Here is a 27,144-nt window from a genome sequence, read left to right on the forward strand (position 1 = left end):
TCTCTTCAAGTTCCTTTACCAGATTCTTAAGAGAAGCTTTTTATATTGAAAAAACGTAGTATAGGGCGCTGGGCGGCCTGTTATGGGCGCTGAGCGGCCAGATTACTTCAGGGGAAGGTTTCTGGCACCGCCTTGAGCGCTGGGCGGCCTCTGCAAGCCGCTGGGCGCCTAGTACACCTTCAAACTTCTTTTTCTTGCCAAAAACTTGCTATTTTCCTTGAATCTTCAATCCTACAGTAAGAGTTGAGATTAAAATCAAACTTTGGCTCATTCTAGCCTAATGTTCACCTATCAATACGTTATAATCAAAAGAAGTAGGATTTGATCAATATTTCTCATGAATTCAAAAGGATAAGTGCCTAAGTTGCTCATCGAAATTAGGTAAAATTGGCACTTATCAATGAACTTCAGATTTATTAAAGCATTTTGGGACATCTTGAAAGAAGACTTCAAAAAAACTGCCGATGAATTCTTTGCAAATGGCTCATGGCCGAAGGGGTTGAATGCGTCTTTCATTACGTTAATTCCTAAATCCGAGTCTCCACAAGGTTTGAAGGATTTTCGGCCAATCTCATTGGTTAATTGTGTGTACAAGGTGATGGCTAAAGTGCTGGCAATCCGAATGAAGGAAGTAATGTCTTATGTTATAGATGACTGCCAATTTGCATTTGTGGGCAACAAGAATATGTTGGACAGCGTACCTATAGCCAATGAAGTTATACATGAAGCAAAAAGGAGGAAGCAAGCGACTTTTGTGCTGAAGGTCGACTTCGAAAAAGCTTACGATACTATAAGCTGGCAGTTTTTAACTTACATGTTGAGAAGAATGAAATTTGGAGAAAGGTGGGTGAGATGGATCAAAGGTTGTCTTGAATCCTCTTGTGTTTCAGTGTTAGTAAACGGAAGCCCGACGGAAGAGTTTAGCATGGGAAGAGGGATTAGACAAGGGGATCCCCTTGCCCCTTTTCTTTTCCTTGTTGTTGCTGAAGGACTTAGTGGTTTGCTTCGACAAGCGACTTTGTTAGGAAAGTTCAGCCCGTTTGAGTTTAGATCAGAAGAGAAAATTGAGGTATCCCTCTTGCAATTTGCAGATGACACCGTTTTCTTTGGAAGAGCTACAATGCAGAATGTGTTCACAGTAAAGTGCATATTAAGATGCTTTGAGATGGTGTCCGAATTGAAAGTGAACTTCTTTAAAAGTAAGGTGGCAGGGGTAAGTGTGGACAGCGCAACACTAATTGGATTCTCCTCGATGCTACACTGCAAACAGATGCAATTCCCTTTTACTTATCTAGGCATGCCGGTGGGGGGGAATCCACGGAAGATCCGATTTTGGGAGCCTGTTTTCTTGAAGCTTCAGAGGAGACTATCACGATGGAAGCAACGTTCCCTGTTCTTCGGGGGCAGAGTTTGCCTTATTAAATCAGTACTATCTTCTATCCCCCTCTTTTATTTGTCTTTTTTTAAGATGCCTCAAGGAGTTGCTACTAAATGCAAAAGTATTCTTTTAAGATTCTTGTGGGGTGGAGCTGAGGGGGGTAGGAAGATAGCTTGGGTCCAGTGGGAAAAAGTCTGCAGACCAGTCAATGAAGGGGGTCTAGGGGTGAAGGATTGGAATCGCTTTAATTGGTCCCTACTAGGTAAGTGGAGATGGAGAATGATGAAGGAAGAAGATAGCTTATGGTGTAGAATCTTATCAGCTAAATATAATGGTAGGGTTCGACCTTCTGACTCACAATGGTGGAAAGACATTAATGCTGTCTGTTTTGATCAGGGACATGGGTGTTGGTTCAATAATGCAATTTGCAGAAGGTTGGGAGATGGTGGTAAAGTTGCTTTCTGGAAGGAGAATTGGTTAGGTTGTGGTGATTTAAAAGGAAAATTCCCAAGAATCTTTGCTTTATCAGACCACAAGGATAGGCGAATAAAGGAGATGGGAGAATGGAATAATGATATTTGGCAGTGGAAACTATTGTGGAATAGGGATCTGCTAGAAAGAGAAGAAGAGAGGGTTCAGGAGTTATTACAGCTGATAAAAAACTTCTCGCCGAAAAAGGGAATAGAGGATCGCTGGGTGTGGACTAAGGAAGGCTCAGGGGTTTATACAGTGAAGTCAGCATATGCGTTCTTGCACGGTAGTCTATTGGATGAGGAGAAATTGGTTTTTAAATGGATCTGGAGTTGCAAAGCTCCCTCGAATGCCTCTTCGTTTGTGTGGAGGGTGCTGATTAATAGAGTGCAATCGAAAGTTGAGTTAGCAAAGAGGAATGCTTTTCAAGGTAATGTGGATTTGTCTTGTGGAATGTGTGGGGGAGATGAGAAATCAAGTTCCCATTTGTTTTTTACCTGCCCAGTTGCTTGGAAGGTATGGATGGATGTTTACAGGTGGTTGGGGGTAGTCCTGTCCTTTCCCAAAACTGCAGAAGATCAGCTGATGCTACATGGTTCTGTGCTGCAAGGAGGAAAGAAATCTGTCCGGGTTCTGACCTTAATTTGGATCTCAACAGTGGGTGCGTTGTGGGGGGCACGCAATGGTTTTGTCTTCAAGGGCAAGGTGGTTGATGGGGATCGCTTAATAGGCAACATTCAGTACAAGGTTTGGCTATGACTAAAAGTGAAGGAGAGGAATTTCACTGCATCAATCTTTGAAAGGATAGGGAACCCAAGAGTGTGTATTAATGGACTATAACTCTGGTTGGAGTTGCTTGCTCTGTGGTGAAGGAAGACTACGCTGTAAATTGTTGGTTGATATTGTAGACTAGTTCTACAGTCTCTAAATCTGGTTCTTTTTTACTAGCTGTTTGTTCAGCTCTTAAGAAGTTGGTTCTTGTAACACTTCTTTTTCTCATGTGTTAATTACTTATTATTTGTTCCTCTTGTATTAGGGTTGGGCACCCCTTGTGCTCTCTTTAATGCAAGGTTTTGGTCTATCAAAAAAAAATATATATACTGTAATTAATTTTAGATATTCTTTCATTTTCCTCAATAAAATTTAAATATATATATATGTGAAAAATATATATAGTACGTACGTAATACTACGTTTGATAATATTAATTGAAAGAGTAATTAAATTGATAAATGTTGAACATGGACTACAGAATAAATTATGTTTAGTTGTCGTGGTCCAAACCCTTTGCCCACCATGATGGCCAGAACAGCGGTGTTTATGGTTTTGCTTTTTTTCGTCATAGTCATGGATTGGAGGGTATATATTGAATGAGCCACTACCACTAGGTATTTTCCATTGGTATTGATAGCCAGCCAACTTGAGCCAAGCATAATTTTTGAATATTCCCAGGTTTAAATTCTACCTATAACTTGCTGACACGTGTAGGATTAGCCTCTTTTCTTACCCCTCGTGACTGTATTTTGGGATAGAGCTAGAATCAAAAGGGTATGTATGTCTGAGAAATTCTCAATCAAGTTTGATTTTATGTTTTGATGTACTATGGAAAAAAGAAATCTAGTTCATAAATTAAAAGAGTACAATACATTTTGGAGTAATAGTAAGAATATAGTTTATGACTGGATCAATTTTTAACGTTGTCATAGTTGTCCTGGTTTGGGTCTCAGATCCTCCAAATTATCAAAAAAAAAAAAAATGTTGTCCTGGTTTGAATATAAGACACGAACAATATCAATCCAAGTATATATATGTACGTGCGTGTGTTTAGGTTTCCAATCTATACCCCCTATCCTTCCAGACTGTCTCTCAACAATGATGACTATTGTTTTCCTAGCTTTATTCCCGACCTGCTTTCTTCTGAATACTGCTTCAGAATTAATTCCTTCATTTTTCTTATAATTTCATATCACTCTGATTTAGACATGGAAATGGAACCATGCATATCAGCATATTAGCCATGTACAATAGCTTTGGTATTTCATTGATCTAAAGTTTTTTCCTTTGAGATCATCACTTCAATCATTTTCACACATTTAAGTCTTCAATAATCCTTAATCAACTTAAATAGGTCCACTTAAAGTTTTCTCAACTCCTCTATTTCTTTAGAGCACTGATGATACATGAACATACAATTTTTTTACCGATTAACATATATTCAATATACATATCACTAACAATTTTTAACTGTTACAAACAAAAGCAGCAGTTAAATAATACTATTAATGTGTATGCCGAATTATATGTTGTTAGCTTTTGCATGTCATACCTTTGTTTTCAATTTCTTTACAACAAAGTAAAAGAAAATACAAGTGACAAAACTTGTCGGAACGGCCATCGTGCAATTCTCTCGGCTGAACCGGCGGTGTGTCCAAAGGTCCAATTCCAATTTTAGATCAACTACGATAATGATTAATTATACGAATCTAAATAATACTGCTTTTAATATAGTTTGCTTACCCAAAAAAAAAAAAAAACTGCTTTGGAACATGATCTAAGACCACTTACAATGGTCTGTTTTTTCTCTTGTTTAATGTTGTTGAAACTTGTTTAATACTTACAATGGTCTGTTGAATATTGTTGAAGGAGGGAAAATGTTGAATGGAAAATTTTTGTTTAAACCATTGTACATGGTCTAAAATTGATGGATCAGTTTATCTCTCATTCTCTACTTGAGCAGTACGTACAGTACTCAATGACAAGAAGTACTGTATGTGGGCCACTTCATAAACTTCTAAATTGCTAGTTGTAAGAATATGGAATACAGAATACATGTCACTCAAAAGTTTAACATGCAATGATAAAAACAAACAATATAATGTCCATTCACATAATGCTTAATTTTTAACATGCAACACTACTACCAGTTTTGCTAACCGTCACCTGAACATGTTGAAACAAATAATAATATGATCAGTGCCATGCATATATGGAAGAATTGACTAATCTCTCTTACGTACGGAATTTTTGTTGCATATTTCTCCAGCTTTATCAAATTGAAAAGGTGGCCGACATTAGGAATGAATGCTCTTAAAATCATTTCTTAGTGTTTTTACTTATTGGGGTAGTGACATATACTTTCATTTTGCTATTAAAGAAAACAAAAGAAAAATTATTAGTGGCTCAAGCTAAATACTATCTGAATGCATGTGCTGCGTGGATTTTCCACCGAATAATGAAGAGGTACGGAACTTCTAATATATTATATATAGGGCTCATTTTGATTTGCTAAAAGAAATTGAAATACTATTAAAACAATGCAAAAGTACTACATTCATGTTTAAGTTTCAAAATGGTTATGAGAAGGAATAAAAACAGAATAATTAAAGGATGGAGTTTTCTTAGGTGAACATATGAAAATTAAACAAAAAGCTAAAGATATAAAACATCCTTAAATAACAAAGAGTCCATCATTTCAGGAGCATCAACAAGCTCTATGAGATCACATCGCAAACGAATTGGTACGGTATACCAGTGAGACAATCAACTGGCTCGTTAGCACCTCTACAAATATGATGAAGGTGTGGACGTCTCAATCACACGACGTACATAAGTATGTGGACATCAAAGAAATCACTAGCGAGCTCATAATATGTATTTTTGGTCATCCTGAAGAGAATTAACAATCACTAAACAATCTGTTTTGCAAGTGGCGTGATTAATATTCATCCTCCAAGCAATAGAAGGCTAAATTTAAGCGCATCCACCTCAACTTGCAATGGATCTCCTCCCTGCTTTCCAACATAAAACCCACAAAGTCGTTTTCTAGAATCATCACGCACTAGGCCTCCCTGTTGAAGCTACATACTCTTCCAGGGTCCTTTCCTCTTTGAAGAGGATATATTAAGGCGCGGGATTATATTCACAATGGTTTCTCCTTCAAACTTGGGAATGTATCAACCTCTTTTTGATTTTCAAATTGGAGCAGACTTGGCTACCTTGCAACTACTGTCCCCTCTGTTTATATATCTGATTCAAACATCCAGTTAAAAGATCTCGCGTTGTGGATGGAACTTGGAATTTGAACTCATTGTACCCGGATATTCCACCCAACTTCAGGGAGATTTGTATACCATCTCCTCTGTCAGTGATGCGCTCTTTGGACATGTGGACTTGGAAGCATAGCACCACATGGACTTAAACGATGGCGAATAAATGGTTAGTTACGGATCAGAATGCGACTGTTCAAGCAATCGGTGACAATTCTGATTGCAAGTGGCATGGATATGAAGATTAGCGCACAAGAGAAGATTAGGGTGTTTATTTGACTTTTTATGCATAATTCTATCAGGGTAGACAACCACTGTTTTCATTGTCATCTAGCTAGGTCACAAAGTTGCTCTCATCCTCTTGAAGATAATTTACATTGTCTACGAAACTATCCTTACTCTCAGGTGTGTCTGCGTTTGGATGTTGTAGCTTGGCCGAACTTTAATGTCATGAATCCTCGGGTCTAGTGCGAAACCAAATTAGTGTCCAAACTCTTCGCTTTTCCTAGCAATTATTTGGGTCATGTGGTAGTGGCGAAATGAAAAGGATAAAGTTTTAAAATTTGTTAATCAATTGTAACAAAAAAAAGGCTAGTCAATAAACCTTCAAATAACTTTTTCCCTAAAGAAGTAAGAACAATTTATCACAAATTAAGCAACACATATAAAACACTATATTGTAAGTCAAGTATTAATTAATTAATGTACCATTGCTTAATTTCAGTCCCATAATATGCATCATACATGATTTTGAAATTTATATTAATCTAATTCTATCTTAAAATTTAATTTAAAGGTGGAAGTTACTTTTACTTTTTATAAAATATAAGGCTTTATTAGCTATATCTATGAGTAATGATATATACACACCTCATTTTTTAAACACTTCATTTCCATCTCTTTTTGTTTCTATCTCTTTCATTTTATCATCTATCACATCTCATACTTTTTCTCTTTTACTTTTTCTTTTCTTCCTATCTCTCTTTTCATTCCGCCTCTTCCACCTCAAATGAGAGGTGTGTAAGTAACATTATTGCTATATCTATAGTTAACATGAGATCTCTGAATACACAATACTCTACACCTATGTTGGTGGATAAAATGGCTAGTCTTGGGGAAAATCTAATCTTGTGCAATTATTACTTATGAGTTATGTTTTTTTTTTTTTTGGGTAAGCCAATTTTACTTATGAGTTATGTCATTGACCCAAGAAAAGAAAGTGTGTCACCATAATTCTGACAAGAGACCAAGAAATATTGTGCGAGATATGGATTGGGTGGTGCCAAAAGTTATGTTCTGTTTTGGGCGCAAAAAATAACCAAGCAAACAGATTTGTTACTGGATACTTGTCTTCTCAAGGCTGGCCCGTTAACACTTTACAACTGTTGGGCTAGATACCTTTATCAAGAGAAATTCTTAGTATTAAGGGTCAATAATATATTTTGACCAAGAAAAAAAAAGAGTCAATAATTTATATTGACAAAAAAAAAGAGTCAATAATTTATATCTAATTCAAATTAGTACCTGTAATTATTGAAAAAAATAGTATATGTAATTAAAACTTGATCCTTCCAAATTTCTTGGGTTAATTTTCTTTTTCATCCTGAAAATATGCAAGAGTCCTTCTTAAAAATAATATTGTAATTTTTTATAAAGTGATAATTATGAAACCTAGGAAAGGTTTTGATGAGGCACACACTCTATTCTCTAAGAGCCTGGGTGGGTTTTTCATGTAAGACTAACTCCAATGGTGTTGAAATGTGAGTGTTTAATGTTGAAATGTGTGTGTAATGGTGTTTAATGGAAGTGTTGAAAGTTGAAAGGGGGAGAGAGGAGTTAAAAAATTAAACACAGTTGAAACCTACGTCCGGAGCCACGTGGCACGCCCTGGTTGGTGACCGACAGGCGCGTGCCACACACGCGCCGACAAGGCGCGTAACGTGTCAGTTGGCTGCGCTGTGGGACCCAGTGGCTCCGGAAGTGGGACGCGTGGCACATCCTGGTTGGGCAACGACAGGCGCGTGTCACGCACGCGTCAGAGGAGAGAGAGGGGCTGCAGTGGGACACGTGGCTCCGTTTGATTGGTCCGGGCGATTTTCGTTTATCATAATCTTTCCAACTCAATTATTTCATTCAAAAAAAAATTAAAAAATATAATTTTTTTTACCAAAATTCATGATTTTTTTTCTCTATAAATAGAGACTTGGTTCGTTTGATTTGGACACAGAAAAAAAACCAAGTTTTCCATCATCTTATTCATCTTATTATCTTTCTATTATCCCCTTTACTTTGAAATGGATCCCAACAAGTACCATTTCAACACCCAGAATTCTTCTAACCAAATTCCCAACAATTATCAACATCCAAATCAGTTTTCCAACTACCAAATTCCCAACAATTATCAACATCCAAATCAGTTTCCCAACTACCAAAATCCCAACATTTATCAACATCCAAATCAAATTTCCAACTACCAAAATCCCAACAATTATCAACATCCAAATCAAATTTCCAACTACCAAAATCCCAACAATTTTCAAGATCCAAATCAATTTCTCAACCAACGTCCTCATCCCCATCATGGATCTATGTTCAGATATCCATCTCCAACACCGCTGTCTAATGATGGTGCACCTGAATTTCCCAAATTTTCAACACAAATGACTCTTGGTGGCATGACAGCTGGTAATGAAGCCACTCCAAATGAAGAGGATTCAACTCCTACGAGCAGGAGAAGTCACTTACAAGCATGGAACACTGATCAAAATATCGTGTTAATTAGTGGGTGGCTTAAATATGGAACAATCAGTGTTGTCGGGAGAAACCAAAAAGGAGAAACATTTTGGGGTCAAATTGCTGAGTATTGTAATCAGCATTGCTCATTCGATCCTCCGCGGGATGGAAATGCATGCCGAAACCGTTATAATTATATGAGCAAGCAAATAAATAAATGGATTGGCGCTTATGATGGCGCTAATCGTATGCAACGAAGCGGTTGGTCGGAGAATAATATTTTGACCCAAGCGCAAGAATTATACGCAGATGGGAAGAAGGGTCAATTTAATTTGATGGCAGAATGGCAGGCTCTCCGTGATCAACCACGTTACTGTAGTCAAGCAGGAGGTAATGTTGGCTCAGGAAGTAGTGGATCTAAGAGATCTCGCGAGAGTGATGCATGTGGCTCAAACTCTATAGGATCGATTCCCCGTCCAATGGGTAGGGAGGCAGCTAAAAAAAAGGGTAAAAAGAAGAGCACAACAACTGCCTTGGAGGCGATGGAGAAAGATTGGGCTGAATACAAACAAGTCAAGGAGATAGAGGTTGAACAATTGAAGCAGATAGCATCGATGCAACAAGAGACTAATAAATTGAGGAAAGAGGAGACTGAAGCTAAGAAAATGGAATTATTTCTAAAGTTAAGTGAAGAGGAGCATCTCAGTGACCACAAGAAAGAGCTGTTGAAGCGGTTGTCCCAAGAGCTCTTTGGAAATTAATTGTCTGTAGTGTTTGCTTTATTAATTTTCAAGTGGTGTCAAGTCTGTAGTGTTTGCTTTAATAATTTGTCAGTGTTGTCAAGTCTGTAGTGTTTGCTTTATTAATTTTCAATTGGTGTCAAGTCTGTACTGTTTACTTTAATAATTTGTCAGTGTTGTCAGTGGCTTTAATGTATGGGTTACCGAGTTTGAATGTGTATCACTCAATTCGAATCTAGTCCTTATCCGATAATTAACTATAGTTCATATTATTTCGAATCCGTTAGTGTCCACCATTCAATTTATCTATATATATGGACTCATAGATCCACCATTCAATGTATCTCTTCCCATCTACTTCAAATTTCACAAAAAATGGATCCACCAGAGTTTGATCTCGAAGCATACCTTGAAAAAAGTGAGAGAGAAGACACTTATATACTCAACCGATTTAGGGATCGTCGAAATCTAATATTGGAGGATAGTGCACCTCGTGGTAGGAAACATCTCAGTAGAGATCATGCAAGGGCAAACCAAAGGTTAATTGACGACTACTTTGTCAATGAGCCTACATACGACGATGGAATATTCCGTCGCCGGTACCGGATGCAAAAACATGTTTTCCTTAGAATCGTTGCGGACCTTTCAAGTAGTGATAACTACTTCACCCAGCGAGTTGATGCAGCGAAAAAAGAAGGTATATCGCCCTTAGCAAAATGCACCACAGCAATGTGAATGTTAGCATATGGTGTGGCAGCAAATGCAGTCGATGAGTACATCAAAATAGGAGAGACTACAACATTGGAGTGTTTACGTAGATTCTGTAAAGGAATCATACGATTGTATGAGTAAGAGTACATGGGAGCACCAACCCAAGAGGACCTGCAAAGAATACTACAGGTTAGTGAAATGCGGGGGTTCCCAGGCATGATCGGGAGTATTGACTGCATGCACTGGGAGTGGAAAAATTGTCCTAAAGCATGGGAATGTCAATTTTCTAGAGGGGATAAGGGAACCACCACAGTTATTCTTGAAGCAGTTGCATCTCCTGATCTTTGGATCTGGCATGCCTTTTTTGGATGTCCGGGAACGTTGAACGATATAAACGTTCTAGACCGGTCACCAGTGTTTGATGAATTGGAACAGGGAAACGCTCTAAGTGTGAATTTCATCGTGAATCAACGTCCCTATAATATGGCATACTATCTAGTTGATGGTATCTATCCTTCTTATCCAACTTTCGTCAAATCTATTAGACTTCCTCAAAGTGCTTTGCAAAACATCAGGAGGGATGTCGGAAGGACATCGAACGTGCATTTAGAGTGCTTCAAGCTCGTTTTAAAATCATCCGTGAACCAGCTCGCTTGTGGGACATAACTGATTTGGGTATCATCATGAGGTCATGCATCATATTACATAATATGATTGTTGAGGATGAACGAGATTCATATGCCCAACGCTGGACCGATTTTGAGCAAGCTGACAGAAGTGGATCTAGTACACCGCAACCATACTCGAACCGAGGTGTTACCCGCTTTTGCGGATCATGTGCGTGCTAGATCCGAGTTGCGTGATCCAAAAGTCCATCACGAACTGCAAGCAGATCTAGTGAAGCACATTTGGGCAAAGTTTGTAATGTATCATGATTAAATATGCTTTGTATTGTACTAATTACGTTATTTGTGTGTTGTGTGTTTAGTTTGTTGTCTTGCATTTTAAGTTAAGAAAATTAAATAAATTATTGTGTGCTTAGTTTGTTGTCTTGCATTTTAAGTTAAGCAAATAAAATATATTATTGTGTGCTTAGTTTGTTGTCTTGCATTTTAAGTTAAACAAATAAAATATATTATTGTGTGCTTAGTTTCTTTTCTTCCATTTGAAGTTAATAAAATAAAATAAATTATTGTGTATATTTTTTTTATAAAATATTAAATTGTTAAGTGTTTTAATTTAATTTACGTTAAAAAATATTACGTTAATTTAATTTAATTTAAAATAATAAAAAAACATTAAATTAAACTAAATCAATAATAGTTTATTTAATTTAATTTTTATTGAAAATTTTAATTTTATGAAATCATAAAAAGAAAAATATAAAATTAAATCAAAATATGAAATAAAAAAAAGTGGTGGGGTAGGGGGTAGGGTGTTGAATGAAAAACCATTGGAGTGGGTAAAAGTTGAATGAAGTGTTGAACTGGAGAGAGAAGATGATGTGGAGTGTTGAGAAGAGAAAAAGTGGAGTGTTGAGGGTGTTGAATGTTGAAACCATTGGAGATAATCTAACATTGGCGTTTATGCAAGTATTCTGGGGCAATTTTGCATATACACATGACAAGCCAATGAACCCTTGATAGCTAGCAAACACATAGTTCCAAGAGTATATTGTTTACAAAATTAGATATGGGGATTCATTTTTCATTGGTATATATTTCGAAGGATAAACTGTCAAGATTAAAATGTTTTGGACAATGATAGTTTCATTCTTTCACCATGTACAACAAAAACATGTTTGGAAATCCTTCTACAATTGATTCTAAAGTCCAAATCAATTTTGAAAAAAAACTTATGTGAATAGCTTCCGAATGTCATAATTGATTCTGAGGAAAAAAATAAGTTAATCCAAACATGCGACCATTAGACTAGATCATGGGTGGAATGAAAGCAAAGGGAGAGGTATACATGGGGAATTCTTCCAAACTCCAGAGTGCAATTTGAGTGTCTCCATGGCCTTGAAACTGCTTTCCACCTGAACCACCAAACACAACTTTGACACCACCCCAAATTGCAGCATTTCTTGAAGTACCTTAGTAGTAGCTGAATACCTACAAATTGAGCTCAAAATTCTAACCCCTCTATCACTTGCCACATGAGAAACCCACAAAATTTTCTTTGACACAATGGCCAATCCAGCTCCATGGCTCAAGAATTCAGCCCTTCCTTCTGCACAGTCACAGAGTTTATCCAAAGCTGCCAACATGAGTTCACATGATCTTCTTTCAGAGACCTCAAAAAGAAGCTCAATGAGGACTAAAACAGAACCACCTTCTACTGCTTTGATTCTGTTCCTACCCCATGAACACAACTCCACAAGAAGCTTCAATGCTGCCTTAGATCCCTGATTTGAAACCTGATCCTTTAGAAATCTTGTTATTTCCACAAACAATTCTGTTCTGACACTGCTTGATTGGGTTGGTCCAGCCACTTCAAATGCTGACTTTAATAACATAGTTGCATATGACCTAGACTTGTAATTTCCATGCCTCAAAACCTGAAACAAAGCTTCAATCAATTGAATAGTACCCTCATTGTTTATCAGATTCTTAAGCTGAGCCCCACATGGATTAAGATGAAACAAGACTTCAATAGCAACTTCACTCTTAAGAGGTGAATCTTCTTGGCTGATGCAACTCAACATGATTGAAGCCAAGAAATCTATTAGTATTACCCCTGAAGACACCAAACAGAGTTTGTTACTTTCACTTTCAAGAGCAATAGATTGAAGGCTTTTGAGGCATTTGAGTTGCTTTTCCGGGAACCTCTTTGCTTCTGAGATGAGTTTGAGAATTTGAGTTTTGTCAATGGTTGGTTTTGGAGTTGGAACATTTTCAATTCCAAGACAAGCACTGTGGGAACACCAAGCTTGGATCAACCTTTGTAGAGTGTGGTTTGGAGTGAGATCTGTGTGTTGTGAAAGTGGTTGCTTTGTGACAGGGCAAGTGTAGTTCTTGCATGAAGATAACCATTTCTCTATGTTTTCTCTATCGTAAGTGATTCCTGTGCAAACAGTGACAGGATCTCTCATGAGCTGCAGGGAAATGGGGCAGAGAAAAAGGGGAGGAACATCGTTTTCATCCATGTTTGTGTGGATGAATCATGAATGTGATGATGGAATTAGTTCCAGCCAAAAGAAGTGGCTTAAAAGAGAAAAATGTTAGATTGGATCTTTGAATTCTAATGGTACAGTGGGAGGAAGATAGAAAATGACATCCCTGAATTGGCTGCAAATTGAGTGCAGAGTCAACTGTCTGACATCTCAGATAAGGCTAACTGGGATCTCACTCTATTAGTTAAGGTCATTATAATGACAGTAGACAAAATGATACTACCTCATCTCGTTTTTATTGGAACATGTAGGGGTGTAATATATTAGAAATATATTATAAATGTTAAAGTGGCAAGACTCTCAGGGCCCGTTTGGTGCGATGTATAGTATAAAACCTGATAGTATAAGACTTGATAGTATTAGGCCTGATAGTATAAGCCCTGATAACTTTCTTATACTATCCAGCGTTTGGCCATACTCTGTATAATTTACCATATCGTTTAAATTAATGCAATTTTATGTTTAATGAAGTATTGAATAATGATATATAATAAAAATCAAATATGGAGATGATTTTAACGGTAGTGGCGGTGGTGATGGAAGTGGTGGTAGGTTGGTGGTGGTGGTGGCAATGGTGGTAGGTTGGTGTTGGTGGTGGTGGTGGTGACAGTGGAGATAGGTTGGTGGTGGTGATGGCAGCGATGGTGGTTGTGGTGGTAAGGCGGTGGAGGGTCGAGGCAATGGTGGTGGTGGTGGTGATAGGGTGGTGGTTGTGGTGTCGGTGGTGGCAATAGAGTGGTGACGACGATTATGGTGGTGGTGGTGATATGGTGATTGTGGTGGCGGTGGTGGCGGTAGGGCGGCGGTGGTGGTGGCGGTGGTGGTGATCAGGTGGTGGCAGCGATGGTGGTTGTGGTGTTGGCGACGATAGGGTGGTGGTAGTGGTTGTAAGGCGGTGGCGGCGACGGTGGAGGGTGGAGGCAATGGTGGTGGTGGTGGCGATAGGGTGGTGGTTATGGTGTCGGTGGTGGCAATAGAGTGGTGGCGGCGATTATGGTGGTGGTGGCGATAGGGTTGTGGTGGCGGCAATTATGGTGATGGTGACGGTAGGGCAGTGGTGGTGGCGGCGGCGACAACACTAGTGGTGACGGTAGGGCGGTGGTCGCGGCGGCGGCGGTGATCGGTTGGTGGCGGCAACACTGGTGGTGGTGGTGGTTCCAATGGTGGTGTAAGTTGGCAGCAATGGAGGGTGGTGGTGAATGGTGATAGTGACTTATACGTCACAACTTTATCATGCCTTATCCATCACTCACATGATGGATTAAATAATACGTCATTTTAACGTATAAGAGGACTTTGATGGATAAGCTTATATAATACAATGTCATCACCAAACAATGGATAAACTCATAATGTATTGTATAAGCTTATACTATCATGCCTAATACAGCGTGTCAAACGAGCCCTCATAGTTTTTTTTTTTGAATAGAAGACTCTCATAGTTTAATGGGTTATAATGGGGTTTGAGATGAGGTAGTACCATTTTGAACATAAGTAATTTAAATATCATTCACGTAAAATCACCACAAAATTTTAAGATAATGAATGAGTGAGTTTTTGCACTTATAAATTGTTCTACCCTTATTTATTTTTCCTAATTGGGACTAATTTCATTCTATTCACATTTGTTACTTCAATAATAAAATCATTCATGTGACTTTACATAATAGTTTAAGTTTTGAAATAATTGGTTTATAACATGCTACTAGAACTTCTATAATTACGTGATTTAGAGTTTGATCTTTATTGCCCACACACACTTCATAATCACTAAGAAAGTTATTTTAATGGGACTAATGTTCTTTAGAAATAGAACTTCAATCATCTATGATCTTTGTATAGTGAATATAGACTGAACGCTTTGCTTGCATAGCAATGTCCATGGCGGATCCAAATAGTAAAATGAGTAATATTTATGTAGATGAATGATTAAACATGTATTTACAGACATGGTAAAACCTGCAATAATTGAAGTCTTGATTTTTAATGGTAAAACACGCTTGAGTAGCTTTGCAATTATTTAATTAAGTGTATTGGCTTTGTTGCACTCGACTACCTGTATCACAAGATAAATTTTCATTTTGATCATCTTGCCCGATCAATATGATATTCATTTTATTGGGAAATCTTGCAAGATGATACTAAATTTTGTGGCAATTTTATAGGCCGGACAAACAGATATAAGACTTTCTCCAATTATAAACTGTATATTTTTTTTTGAAAGCTGAATAATAAACTGTATTAGAAAAGGAGTGACAAAGACTTTCAAATAAAACTGCTCAAGTACACTTTCTGTTGTCTTTCTACTAGTATATCTGCCCGTGCTCTGCACGGTTAGTTTTCCATGATAAATTGTGTAACACAAACAATACTCTACCCATATATTACATATTATTGATCAGAAAATCTGGGCCATTCATTCACTTGTGAACACAGTTCATCGTTCATTTCACTACATGAAAACAATACCACTTCAGCAAAACCTAGAAATCCTATTAGGTCTGATCATGTATTAATACATCAATAATGGCTTCTTTCTCACAGGTAAAAAAAAAGGTCAATGTATCTCCTTCCTTTAATCCATGTGTTCTGCAAAAGGTTCTCCAACCCTTACCAAATCTCGCATATGTGCGTCGTGGAACACCAAGAATCTTGCATTGAACTTCTTTGCCAGTTGGCCCTCTCAATAGCCAGTTGTAAACTTCACCTTGTCGTAGATATTCATAAACATGTGCAGGCAAATTCTGCAAGCATCATTACAACCTATTAGGAACCTTAATTAGCATGTTAAAAAGCTTAAGCAAATTAGTTTTACTATACCAGCTGACTTGAAGATACTTGATTTGGTGATAGCCTGGAGGCGAAAAAACAGGGATACACAATCCATTCTGGGTCCCTACTATTTTGGATCCGGGTGGATTCAGCCTGGCTTGAAATTGCAACATCAACAGTAGGGGGTGGGGGGGTTAAAACTGGAGGTGGAGGTGGGGGAAGGTAACATACTTCCTCAATACTTTCATTGTATATAAACAAATCAAAGTTGGAAAATCCCTGGAATTTGAGAAGCAACCAGTTCAACCCTTCCAAAGAATAATACTTCCGTATCTCCGGCAGACCTTTAAACAAATAGGGCTTTCCAGCATTTTTATCATATGAAACAAAATGAACCTTTCCAAAGGGATCAATCAACTTCCACTGGTTGAGTAGTTCATGATCAAATTCGTTAGCAAATTGTGGTGAAACTAAGGCTACTTCCTGCACATTCAAATTAAGTCAAAAAATATACACACATACACTAATAAAGCAAAATCTATATGATGAGCTTTATCACCTGGCCAGGTAATGTGAAAATGGCAATGGAGTCCCTACAACAAAGAAGATCATCTTCAAAATTCAGCTCCATCTACACAGTTGATTTTGGATATGTGGAATGAACTCACTGCACTCCGGTGTGTATACAAAGGATTATAAGTAGTTGCTACAATGGGTGTCTATGATATGCTGGCACAGTTGAATATTGGAGTCAAAGTTAAAAAACATGCATACCTTTTTGCAGAGCCTCAAGCAGAACTTAAGTTATTTCCAATTAGCCATCAAACCGTTTACTACCAATTCTACTTTTGGGTGGCTGAAATAATTAGTAGACGTTGTGTCAGAGTTGGGAATTCGTAAAAACGGGGTTGCCCTTATTGCAGCATTTATATTTGACTGTGTAATGTTTGAAAAAATATACTGACAAAGAAAGGAAACAGGTTTATTGATTATACCATATATCATGAATTAATTGACCTTCTTTGATTTGGTGGCCTTTCTTAAGCATGAATTATTACCTGAGCCTCTCAGTCGGTGAAAGGTGTTTATCAAAAAGACTTGGAAATACTGATTTTATTTGGCATCACTACATGGGCAGTATATTAGGATATAGATTGCAACCTGAAGCATCTTGACATAAGTTTTTTCAACTTAATAGTAGTAGATACAATATGTCTGGCATTAGATAACAGATTAGAGTATTTGGCTTATTACAGAATATAGATGGAAAACTAAAATAGTTAATGTACTGGATCAATGGGAAGTGGACAACATGGAACTGCCACAAAATTACACATATGATTTTAAGAGAGCCCCCCAAACTGTTTTGACCACGTAATTGTCTGCAAAAACATGACAAACATATATAAAAAAGATATTGAAATGATATCCTTACAACAATGTTATAATTTAATACATATAAGAGTAAGATTTAAAACTTACAGTATTTCATATATGATGGTTCTTCAAACGTTTTGAAAAACTTCATTGTATACCACATTTTTGGTGACCTTTGAGATTAATCCATCTTCATCTAACAATAAAATTTTGAGACCTTTTCTGGACTTTACTCTTGATAAGGCAACATATAACTGTCCATGAGTAAATACTGGCTTAGGCAAATACAAACCGACATGAGAAAGCGTCTGACCTTGACTTTTATTAATCGTCATTGCAAAACATAAAGCAATGGGAAACTGTCTCCTGACAAATTTAAATGGTAAACCAGAGTCTGTAGGTACTAAATCCATTCTTGATATAAGAACCTTCTCACCTAACTGCTTCCCTGATACTACATTGGCAACAATAACATTTTTTCCCATATCTTTAACAATCATTCTAGTACCATTACAAAGTCCACCTGCTTGGTCAATGTTGCGCAACAACATAATAGGGACACCCACTTTCAAACTCAATTTGTGATTTGGTATACCGGAACATTGAATATTATTGAGGAACTCAGTTGTGAACCATTCTGCTTCGACCTCTGAGTCTTCATCTGACCTGCAAGTTGTATCACAACTCAAATATTCTTTAATCTCACCTGGAATTTTACCTAGCATTTCAGTATTAATAATTTCTACACTTTCTAATGTAGGAGCCAAAATAGCCCTATCTTCAAAGAATTTGTAATTCTTTTCATTCAAATTTTGCAGCATTTGAGGGTAAGCAAAGTCAATCAAACTTTGAATTGGATTATCAGAGTCAAGAATAAGAAGATCATCTGGAATCTGAATTGTAGAATCTTCTGCATCAATTGTATTCACCTTTCCGTCACCAATGTCTAATAGCCAGTCAGCAAACCTTTTAATTTCAATCTTTTCATCATGACATTTTGAGCTAATAAGCCTCATGTTTTTGGTAAGTTTTAGCACATGACATTGCTTCCAAAGATAAGACGAATTGATTGTGGCACTAACAATTTCAGAACGACTTCCTTTCTGAATAACTGGCAAAATTTGCCTAAAATCTCCACCCAAAACCACCACTTTACCCCCAAAAGGCATGCCACTATCAACACTTTGATGCGACTTCATTATATCATTTAAAGTCCGGTCCAATGCTTCAAAACACCATTTATTGAGCATGGGTGCTTCATCCCATATGATCAAACTTGTTTTTTGTAACAACTCTGCCTTTAAAGAACCTTGTGATACATTGCAAGTTGAACTCTCTTTTATAGAAATTGGAATAGAAAACCTAGAATGTGCAGTTCTGCCACCAGGTAAAAGCAAAGAAGCAATACCACTTGAAGCAACATTTAATACAATCAACCCTTGTGCCCTAACAGCAGCTGATAATGTATTCCACAAATAGGTCTTACCAGTACCTCCAAAACCATATAAGAAAAAGAGACCTCCAGCTCTATTCATAACTGCATCCATTATGGATTTGTATATCTTATGTTGTTCAGCAGTTAATGAATTGAGTAATGATTTGTGCAAATCTTCCATTTCAGCTTTATCATAATTCAATTCATCCGCTACAAATTTGTTCTCAAATTGGGAGTCATCAAATAAGTGTGGAAATGGTAAGCATGGATAATCTTTTAAAGATCTTCCATTCATATGCAGTAGTTTCTCCAATTCTATTAAACAAAGATTCTTTAAATCATCATCATTTATATGAAGATCTACACCAAAAAAAACCCCAATAATTATCTCATGCAAATATATACATTAACATAATTTCGATAAAAAAAATTTCCAAACCTGAATTGCGCAGCTTTTTCCTCCTTTCATAAACTATACTGTCAGACAAAATTCTCCAAGACTTTTCCCACACAAATTCAGGTTTGCTCATTGTGTTTGTTGTAAGCAACATTACAAAGAACTTTCGCAGCTGGGTACCTACAAAAATATATATGGTAATTAGATAATACTATCATGAACAACAGAGGAAGTTGATATAAATTTCGTGCTGTATTTTATGACAAATAAAAGACATTAATTGGATGTTACACACCTGATGCTAATTCATTTGCTTCCGTAATTGCATCTAAGAATTCCTTATCATCAGCTAATAATCCTAAGGCGTAACATGCGTCACGAAATGTAGGATATTCAACATCATCCACAGTGCGAATGCTCTCCCAACTTGTGCAACCTTTCTGTAGAGTCAATAAAATTCTCAAGTAATAAAGTTCACCAACTCCATGAGGAATATATTGGAGTCTTCCAATAGATGTCCCTTTCTTCCTTGGATGCCATGAATGAGTGTCTTCATCATATACAAAATGGGATGGGAACTCTGCATATGTAAACGCTTTTCCTTCACCATACTTACAATTGGCTTTCATCCAAGCTATAAACATAGTGTCTTTTTCAGTAGCCTTGTCTACCACGCGCTTTAAATCATCATGATCTTTAAAACAAACACTTTGTTTATTTGGAAGATGAAATGTCACTTTTTTAACCGAAGGCCATTTGACATGAATAAATAATTTCAATGTCCTCCAAACTGCTTCACACGGAGTAAGGTATCTACAATCATAATATTGTTTAATTTCATCTTTGACCTCAGTCTCCGTGCAATCTTTGTTCTGATTGGATATCTCAACATTTACTCTATCCGGCCCTTTGCTAACATATTTGAAGAGATATTTGATTGCATTTGACTTGTTGCAATATTCAACATTGATATGACCATTGTATAACATGAGTAATTGAGGATTATAAGGGACAACAAAACTATTATCCATGCGAATACCTTTCTTGTCCACATAAACTCCAGTGTCTCTTCTTTTATAAACAGGATAACCATCATCATCAATTATAGTGCTTTCTTGGAATTTTTTCGGAAAAAATTTACTGCACTTTCCATCTGTCATGCAAGGAGATTTGTAATGTCCCGAACCACAAGGCCCATGCAACATGTAAGTAGACACAACGTTGTTTAATTTAGGATATAATATTGGGTCAGGAATCTCAGCAGAAATGCATTTATCAATGTCAGAAGTTGTTACTAATTTGTTCTCTTTAGAAAGCCATAACAAAATATGAGCATGGGGTAATCCTCTTTTTTGGAATTCAATTGTATACATACCTGGAAAAAAAACATACAAATAACTATATATACAATAAGTTATAATTTGAAAACAGTAAATAAATGGAACATACCTGCATCCAAAGGTCCGAAGATGATGCCACTCTTCAAGGTTGCTATTAAATGGTCAAGTTTGATTTTAAACACTCGACAACAAACATCAGGACGTTCGTCAGCACGAACATTTCGTGGTCGCACAAATCTATCAATTTCTTTCCATGCAGAATTGCAGGTGACAGTAATGAAAAGGTCAGGATAACCATAACGCTTGCATATAGCCATTGCATCCTGACAACAATCAAACATATAGCGTTTTCCACCAATAAAGGATGCTGGGAGCACAATACGCGTCCCTAAAAAACTTGGATCAGTTTCTCCTCTAGACATTGCTTCTTCAAGGCCATTGAGAAAATCTGCTCGAATCAGTTTTTGATTATTTCTAATAAATGAAAGCCTTTGTGATTCAATCATAGTAAAGCAATCAACCACAAATTGTTGAAAAAGCCTTCTGCATAAAACCACATTCCCATACTCATTATTCCTTTCTTGAATTCTGAATGTTATGAATTCTCTCAATGTGACGCGAGGTTTCAAGCGAGAGCTAGTAGTAGCAGAAATACCAGATAAAGGAATATCTTCTTGCCAACCATCTTCGCCATAAGGAAATATCAAAGGATATTGTAAAGGAATAAACGAAGTATGAGTTTCGTGAATCCTAGAAAGGACACCATCTTTTTTGACAATAATATCACGACCAACTTCAACTGTATCAAAATCTCCTACAATAAGTGCTGCAATCTCGTCAGACGTAGGAAGGTTATATGTTCGGGGGTCCTTACCTCGCTTCCGAAAAAGTCTCAAAGCAAATGACGAAGATTCTTTCTCATTGATATAATCTCGCACTTTGCGAAATGATTTTGCTAAAACATTGTTCTCATCAATCATTTGCTTTAAATCCTCAACTAATGATATATCCAAATTCTCCGCTGTGTTCATTGAGCTGCACATGGGCCAAAACACTTGTTAAATTTCATGCCAACATATTACATGTAAAAATGATAAAAAAAGATAAATTACTATATAGAATATAAAAACTTACTTAAACGGCTTCATTCTATTGGAATTTTCATTCTGTGTGTCATAGATATAAAGTTGGGCAAATTTTGGTGATTGACCGGCTTGAGGTAATAGAGTACCAATTCTGTGATAATTTTGGCCACTCAACACAAATTGAGGGGGGCCTCCACCATTGTTCAAAGAGGATTCAACCTTCCCACCAATTGAAGTAAAGGCGAACATACTATTATATGCTCTAATATTATCCTTAAAGTGTTTTGATCGGGAATCTATACCATGAAGCAAATTATACAACAACAGTGGCGGCTTAGATATAAATGGTAAGACCACCTTTCCTTTCATACAACACCGATAGAATTCGGGATTATTAGACTGCTTACTTTTGTCTATTCGTTCTTCATACCACATCTGAGCATGGCAAATTCTGCACAGAAAAGATGCATCTCCAAGGTCTACCTCGTCTGTAAACACACAAATGAAACGTTACATTACAGCTCGGTTGAACTTACGCATGGAACCTCTATTAGATAACAAAAACTAAACAATTACCTATTAACTCAGCATCGTCGTATATGTTTGGAACATTAAGTGGAGAATTAGCAGCTGCATTGAACTCAGAAACCAGTTTCCGACACAGAGATACACCTTCCCCAGGCTTAGTCTTAACAACAGAACTCTTTGAGGAACTTGCTCTAGACTGTGCTATATTCGGTCTTTTACCAATATTTCTTTTCTTGACCTTCAGTCTGGGGGAATCACGTGTTCCTACTTAACAACATTTACACATGTTATTAACTATGAAAAGAAAATAAATTAATCATTAGCAATTCGGGACGACATACCTGTGTTGGAATCACGTTGTGGAAAATTTTGTTTGTCCATGACCAAGCAGCTTCTTTTGATTTTGACATGTTGTATTCTCCTTAACCTTGCAGCTGCACTCTGCTGGGTTATAATAATGTCTTCAGCTGCACATATTGAACATAAAATCATTTCAAAATATAACATTTATTGTCAATCATCAATCATTTAAATCATAGTAAAATGATTAGATACCAGTTTTTAGGGAACCATTGGAGTGGACATCTTGCAAAATCGAAATGTGAGTCAAATTGGAAGAAGATGTTGAATGAAACCCGCCTGAATCAAACACGGATTTCTGTGAATAATACACAATACTTCCAATTCAACCTCAAGGATATAACACGAAATTCAGATCTTACAAAATGTGCTTTTTGTATATCCCTCGTTAGGAGTGGCACCTGGAATGTTGATTGCTCTATCCAAACGCATCCCACTGGATCTTCCATCATTTGGAACTGACATGATATTTGTTATATTTGATAACAATGGACTGCAACTCATCTCCCTAGACTTTGAACCTGTTTCATTGAAATTAAGAGCATTATATAAATTAGTAGACACAGGATAGGAAATGACCAAAATTTTAGCCATTTCACTTAACACTAAAGTGGAAATCACAAATTAGAATTTATAGCATAATAAAAAGTGCATAACAACTGCAATGCTTGCCTTGCCCAGTGCTCCCACAATTTTCATTGTGAAAAATTTCTACAGAACTTCTTTTACGATCCATTATTTGCTTCCTGATACTTCTGGATGCTTTGCATAATAATGCTGCTAAATTTAGACCATTAAACTACTTGGCATGTACAAAAGTGTCTTCGTTAAACGAAAAATGGTACTAATATTAAGATGAATTCAAAGGAAGCTTATATAGCAATATGACCAAATTACCTTGGACCTTATCTTCGCCAGGCGTGTCCCTATGCACAGATGAAGAGTCCATAACAAAACTTTCCTGATTGTGCCCAGGTGAAGAATCCCCTTATAGTAATACCAGGGTATGTTGATACAATAGCCAAGAGCAAACTCCTGATGAAAATACATACACTAAACTACAATTACTATCTCCAAATTCAGAAAGTTCAGCAACAGGTGGTATGGAAAATTCATGATTCAACCTTGAAGGTCAAATATGAGTTTGTGGTTTAGATATTTATATCCATTGCCACCAATAAGTGAAACACATGATACCAAATACCACAATAGCATAGGCGAGAATATCACATCAATTGGATTTGAATAATGAAATATAAAAGCCTTTATTAAAGTGGTTTGGTAAATTACATAAAAAAAAATGTGAATGGAAGTCAACATCAAAAGTAACTCGAAATGGGCCTTTGATAGCTTAATAAAGACAAAAACTTACACTTAAGATTTAAATATACTACATAAGATTATTTAGGAGCCATTACTCTTTAAATAAAATCTGATATAAATGCTACCCCTTATATACACTGTCTTGAAGTGATGTTCTCTTTGCCATGTAAAGATACTTTTCTACTCCAAAACAACCATTTGCATGGTTTTAAGAAGAGAGTGAAATCACTTTTTCATAACACAACTTGACATTAATATTAATAATATTTTACAAACATATCTTGATTGGTAAACATAGATGACATATTCATATCGTGAAACAAACGTAGACATAAACCACTAAACAACACAACATCCTAATTCCTACAATTAGGCCAACCTAAGCCTTTCTTGAAATGTCCACACTGGACCAGATCTGGCATTAAAAACCATGCAAATAAGCAACCCAAATCCCCCTAAAAGCGTGTACAATGGCCAACAACAATCTCTACTTGAAAATCTCCACATCAATCAACCTGGATACACCATCAGTGAAGTGCATTGACATCTTCTGACCATGCTGAATGTCATGAAGTTTACAAAATTTTCTCCAACCCTTTCCAAGTTTAGTGTAGGTTTTATCTGGCCTGAAAAGGATGTTGATGTCCTTCTTAATTCCAGTTGGTCCTCTTATGACCCAGGGCTGACGTCCGTTTTGGCGAACATATTCAGCCACCTTTCGAGGTAAGTTCTAGAAAAAAAAATGAAAAAACATCATATACTTAAGGGGAAACGAATGGTATCAATAAGCCTTAGTTTTACAATTTAAATCAAACTTACATACTGACTTCCGTACGCACGGTACGGGGTCAGAGTCGTGTTGAGGTGCATGCGATACTGAGGTGGCCCTTCATTTGCTTGCACAGTTGTTCCTCCCAGGTGAGCCACCATTTCAAGCTCTTGCTCGGCCTCAACAGAAATATCAGTGCTAGAGGGTGGTGGAGCATATGGCACAAGGGCTAAAGCTTCTGACAAAGCATCTTCTTCAGAGCGGTCTATCCGGACGCTCTCGACTTCATCTTCTTCCCCCCTGACAGACCCAGAACCTTCTACAGGTGCTCGAAAGGGATCATAGCTAATCTCATTGTCCAATAAGTCAAAAATCCTCATGTGGAAATGAGATGCAGCAACCATTTGGAGGACACACCAATGTGTCTCATCCAAGCCATAGAATGAAACAACTGCACCCCAACCTTGAAGGAGAGTTGGTGTTGTAAAATCCATATTAAAGTCCACAATGTAAAGCCTCTGCAAAGGGTCTTCAATCAACCATTTGGCCCCAAGAACATTAGCCCAGTTAAGCACGAATTGTTGGTCAATCACAGCAATTTCCTAGATGCAAAAAATAACCAGAGTAAATAAATTAAAATGAAGCGTTATAATAGTTTAAGAACATGTGTTTCCCAGTAAATGCAAGGAAGCATAACGTGCAAAAGGAAACTATCATGAAGCGTTAGAATAATCAATATTTAGTATGTTCCTTAGGCACTATCATGAACCAAGCAGGTCTGGGTTAAGTCTTGAACCAAGGTTTACCAAATAAATGTCAACGTTTCAATAACAGTTATATCATGGTTTGTTTACCAAATCCATACTGGAAAAAAAAAGACCCAAAAAAATGTGTTTTGAGGTCTAAAGTGGAAATAGCATACTTCATTCTTGCGCGGTATGATACAAAGGGTACCCATGTAACCACCAAATGGAACAAAGTGAACCATGACTTGTGTGAAGATTTGAAGCACAGATTGAAAAGTAAGACCAAAAACAGCTTAATGATGCATGAAGTTAAAGTCCCTGGAAGTACCTATTTATAGGATGGTGGGCAAGTGAGGCAAAGTTTTTCCCACCAAAACGAACATAGATATCTTTAATGACTAAATCATAAGTTTTTTATAAAATAAATTATAAAGAAATTCTTATTTTGTAGATATATAATTATATAGTCTAAAAAAGATACTCATACATGCTTGGAGGATCGGATTAAGTTATTAACAATGAAGCTAACTTTTTTGAAAAAAACATATTTACATAATGATTTACTTGGAATTAATTTTGTTTCAGAGAAATATAATCATTCCACTTAAATATATGCGGCAGATATTTTTTGGGCATGTGCTATTGCTTGTGAAAAAAAGAACGTGTATAGTAAATATCAAAGATACAAAGAGTAAAGACATGAAACTAACATTCTTGCAACGTTAAATGCTCCTTTCATGTCAAACTTATCTGATACACCTGGCCAGCATTAGCAACTCTGTGAACTGATCCTAAAACATATTTTATGAGGACTATGTTCTACCCAAACCATTAAATATGTTAATCCTAAAAAATGTGATTAGATTACAAACTAAAGTAGTTTAGTGTTTGCACCGGAACCCAACCCTCTTCTGAATGTATTTATTACAGATTGTATATGCCATATACAAATTTGGAAAATAAGAATTTCAAATGAACAAATGTACAAAAGGTGAGGTTTTATCGAGATGGCAACACCTGTACATGAGCAAACTACTACTATGTCCTGTCAACAGAATAATCCCAGATTTGGGTGCTCAAGATACAGGGGTAGAGATCAAGTTGTTTGCACAAAAAAAGATCTTTCTTATGTTGATCAACAGTAGCATAGCAGAGGTATAATTACAGCCAGATCTCACCACATGAGCAAACTACTACTATGTCCTTCCAAACCGCTTGAGCCCCGTAATTTATTAAATGCTTCCTTCTACAAATAACCTTTCTATTACTTGCACCATTCTTTTAGTCTTTGCCATGATGATTATGATTAAGGCCGGATGTGATGTGAAACTTATATATTTAAGAGACCATGAGGTAGACAACCACCCACATTTATTGCGCCTGAACTACAGTTAGTGAAATTGAGAGTTTGTAATAATATGCTATCCTATTAGCGGTCCTTTAATTAAAAAAAATACACTAAGCCCTTCCATTTTACATGCGTCCTACATCCAAAATAAGAAAAGTCACTGTGCCCTTATATTACATGCTAACGTGAACTCTTGGTTCAGTTTAACATCATCACCAAATGCCAAGGTGGAAAACTCTCAGTATTTGAGCTTCCATTTAATTACTTGTTCTGAGTAATTTATAAATATAACAACAGATGTAGACATGTAGTCAAGTAGTCCATTAACAAAGTTGTACAACTAATTAAGTTCACTAAGGTCTCGTTTGGAAAAACAGCTTAATCAAGCACTTATGGTCATAAGCGCTTAT

General features: G+C 36.8%; 3 protein-coding genes across 3 annotated transcripts; 1 reads left to right on the forward strand and 2 right to left on the reverse strand.

Annotated features, from left to right (window-relative positions):
* Positions 1-400: 400 nt before the first annotated feature.
* Positions 401-2,608, forward strand: LOC130744965 (uncharacterized). Its single transcript, XM_057597122.1, has 2 exons — positions 401-1,213; positions 1,469-2,608. Exons 1-2 carry the CDS (start codon positions 401-403, stop codon positions 2,606-2,608), a joined length of 1,953 nt encoding a protein of 650 aa, XP_057453105.1.
* Positions 2,609-11,943: 9,335 nt separating this feature from the next.
* On the reverse strand, positions 11,944-13,456 carry LOC130747087 (E3 ubiquitin-protein ligase PUB23-like). The gene has a single exon (XM_057599910.1). It carries the CDS (start codon positions 13,225-13,227, stop codon positions 12,016-12,018), a length of 1,212 nt encoding a protein of 403 aa, XP_057455893.1. The 5' UTR covers positions 13,228-13,456; the 3' UTR covers positions 11,944-12,015.
* A 4,075-nt stretch (positions 13,457-17,531) lies between these two features.
* Positions 17,532-25,628, reverse strand: LOC130744967 (uncharacterized). Its single transcript, XM_057597123.1, has 14 exons — positions 25,563-25,628; positions 24,691-25,242; positions 24,387-24,601; positions 23,617-23,672; positions 23,446-23,535; positions 22,950-23,069; positions 22,744-22,827; positions 22,530-22,655; positions 22,237-22,452; positions 21,710-22,148; positions 20,685-21,610; positions 19,531-20,610; positions 19,278-19,415; positions 17,532-19,198 (listed from the first exon to the last, which is right to left on the reverse strand). Exons 1-14 carry the CDS (start codon positions 25,626-25,628, stop codon positions 17,532-17,534), a joined length of 5,775 nt encoding a protein of 1,924 aa, XP_057453106.1.
* Between the last annotated feature and the right edge of the window lie 1,516 nt (positions 25,629-27,144).

This window comes from Lotus japonicus, chromosome 3, assembly GCF_012489685.1.
Source record: "Lotus japonicus ecotype B-129 chromosome 3, LjGifu_v1.2".
NCBI classification, from domain to species: Eukaryota; Viridiplantae; Streptophyta; class Magnoliopsida; order Fabales; family Fabaceae; genus Lotus; species Lotus japonicus.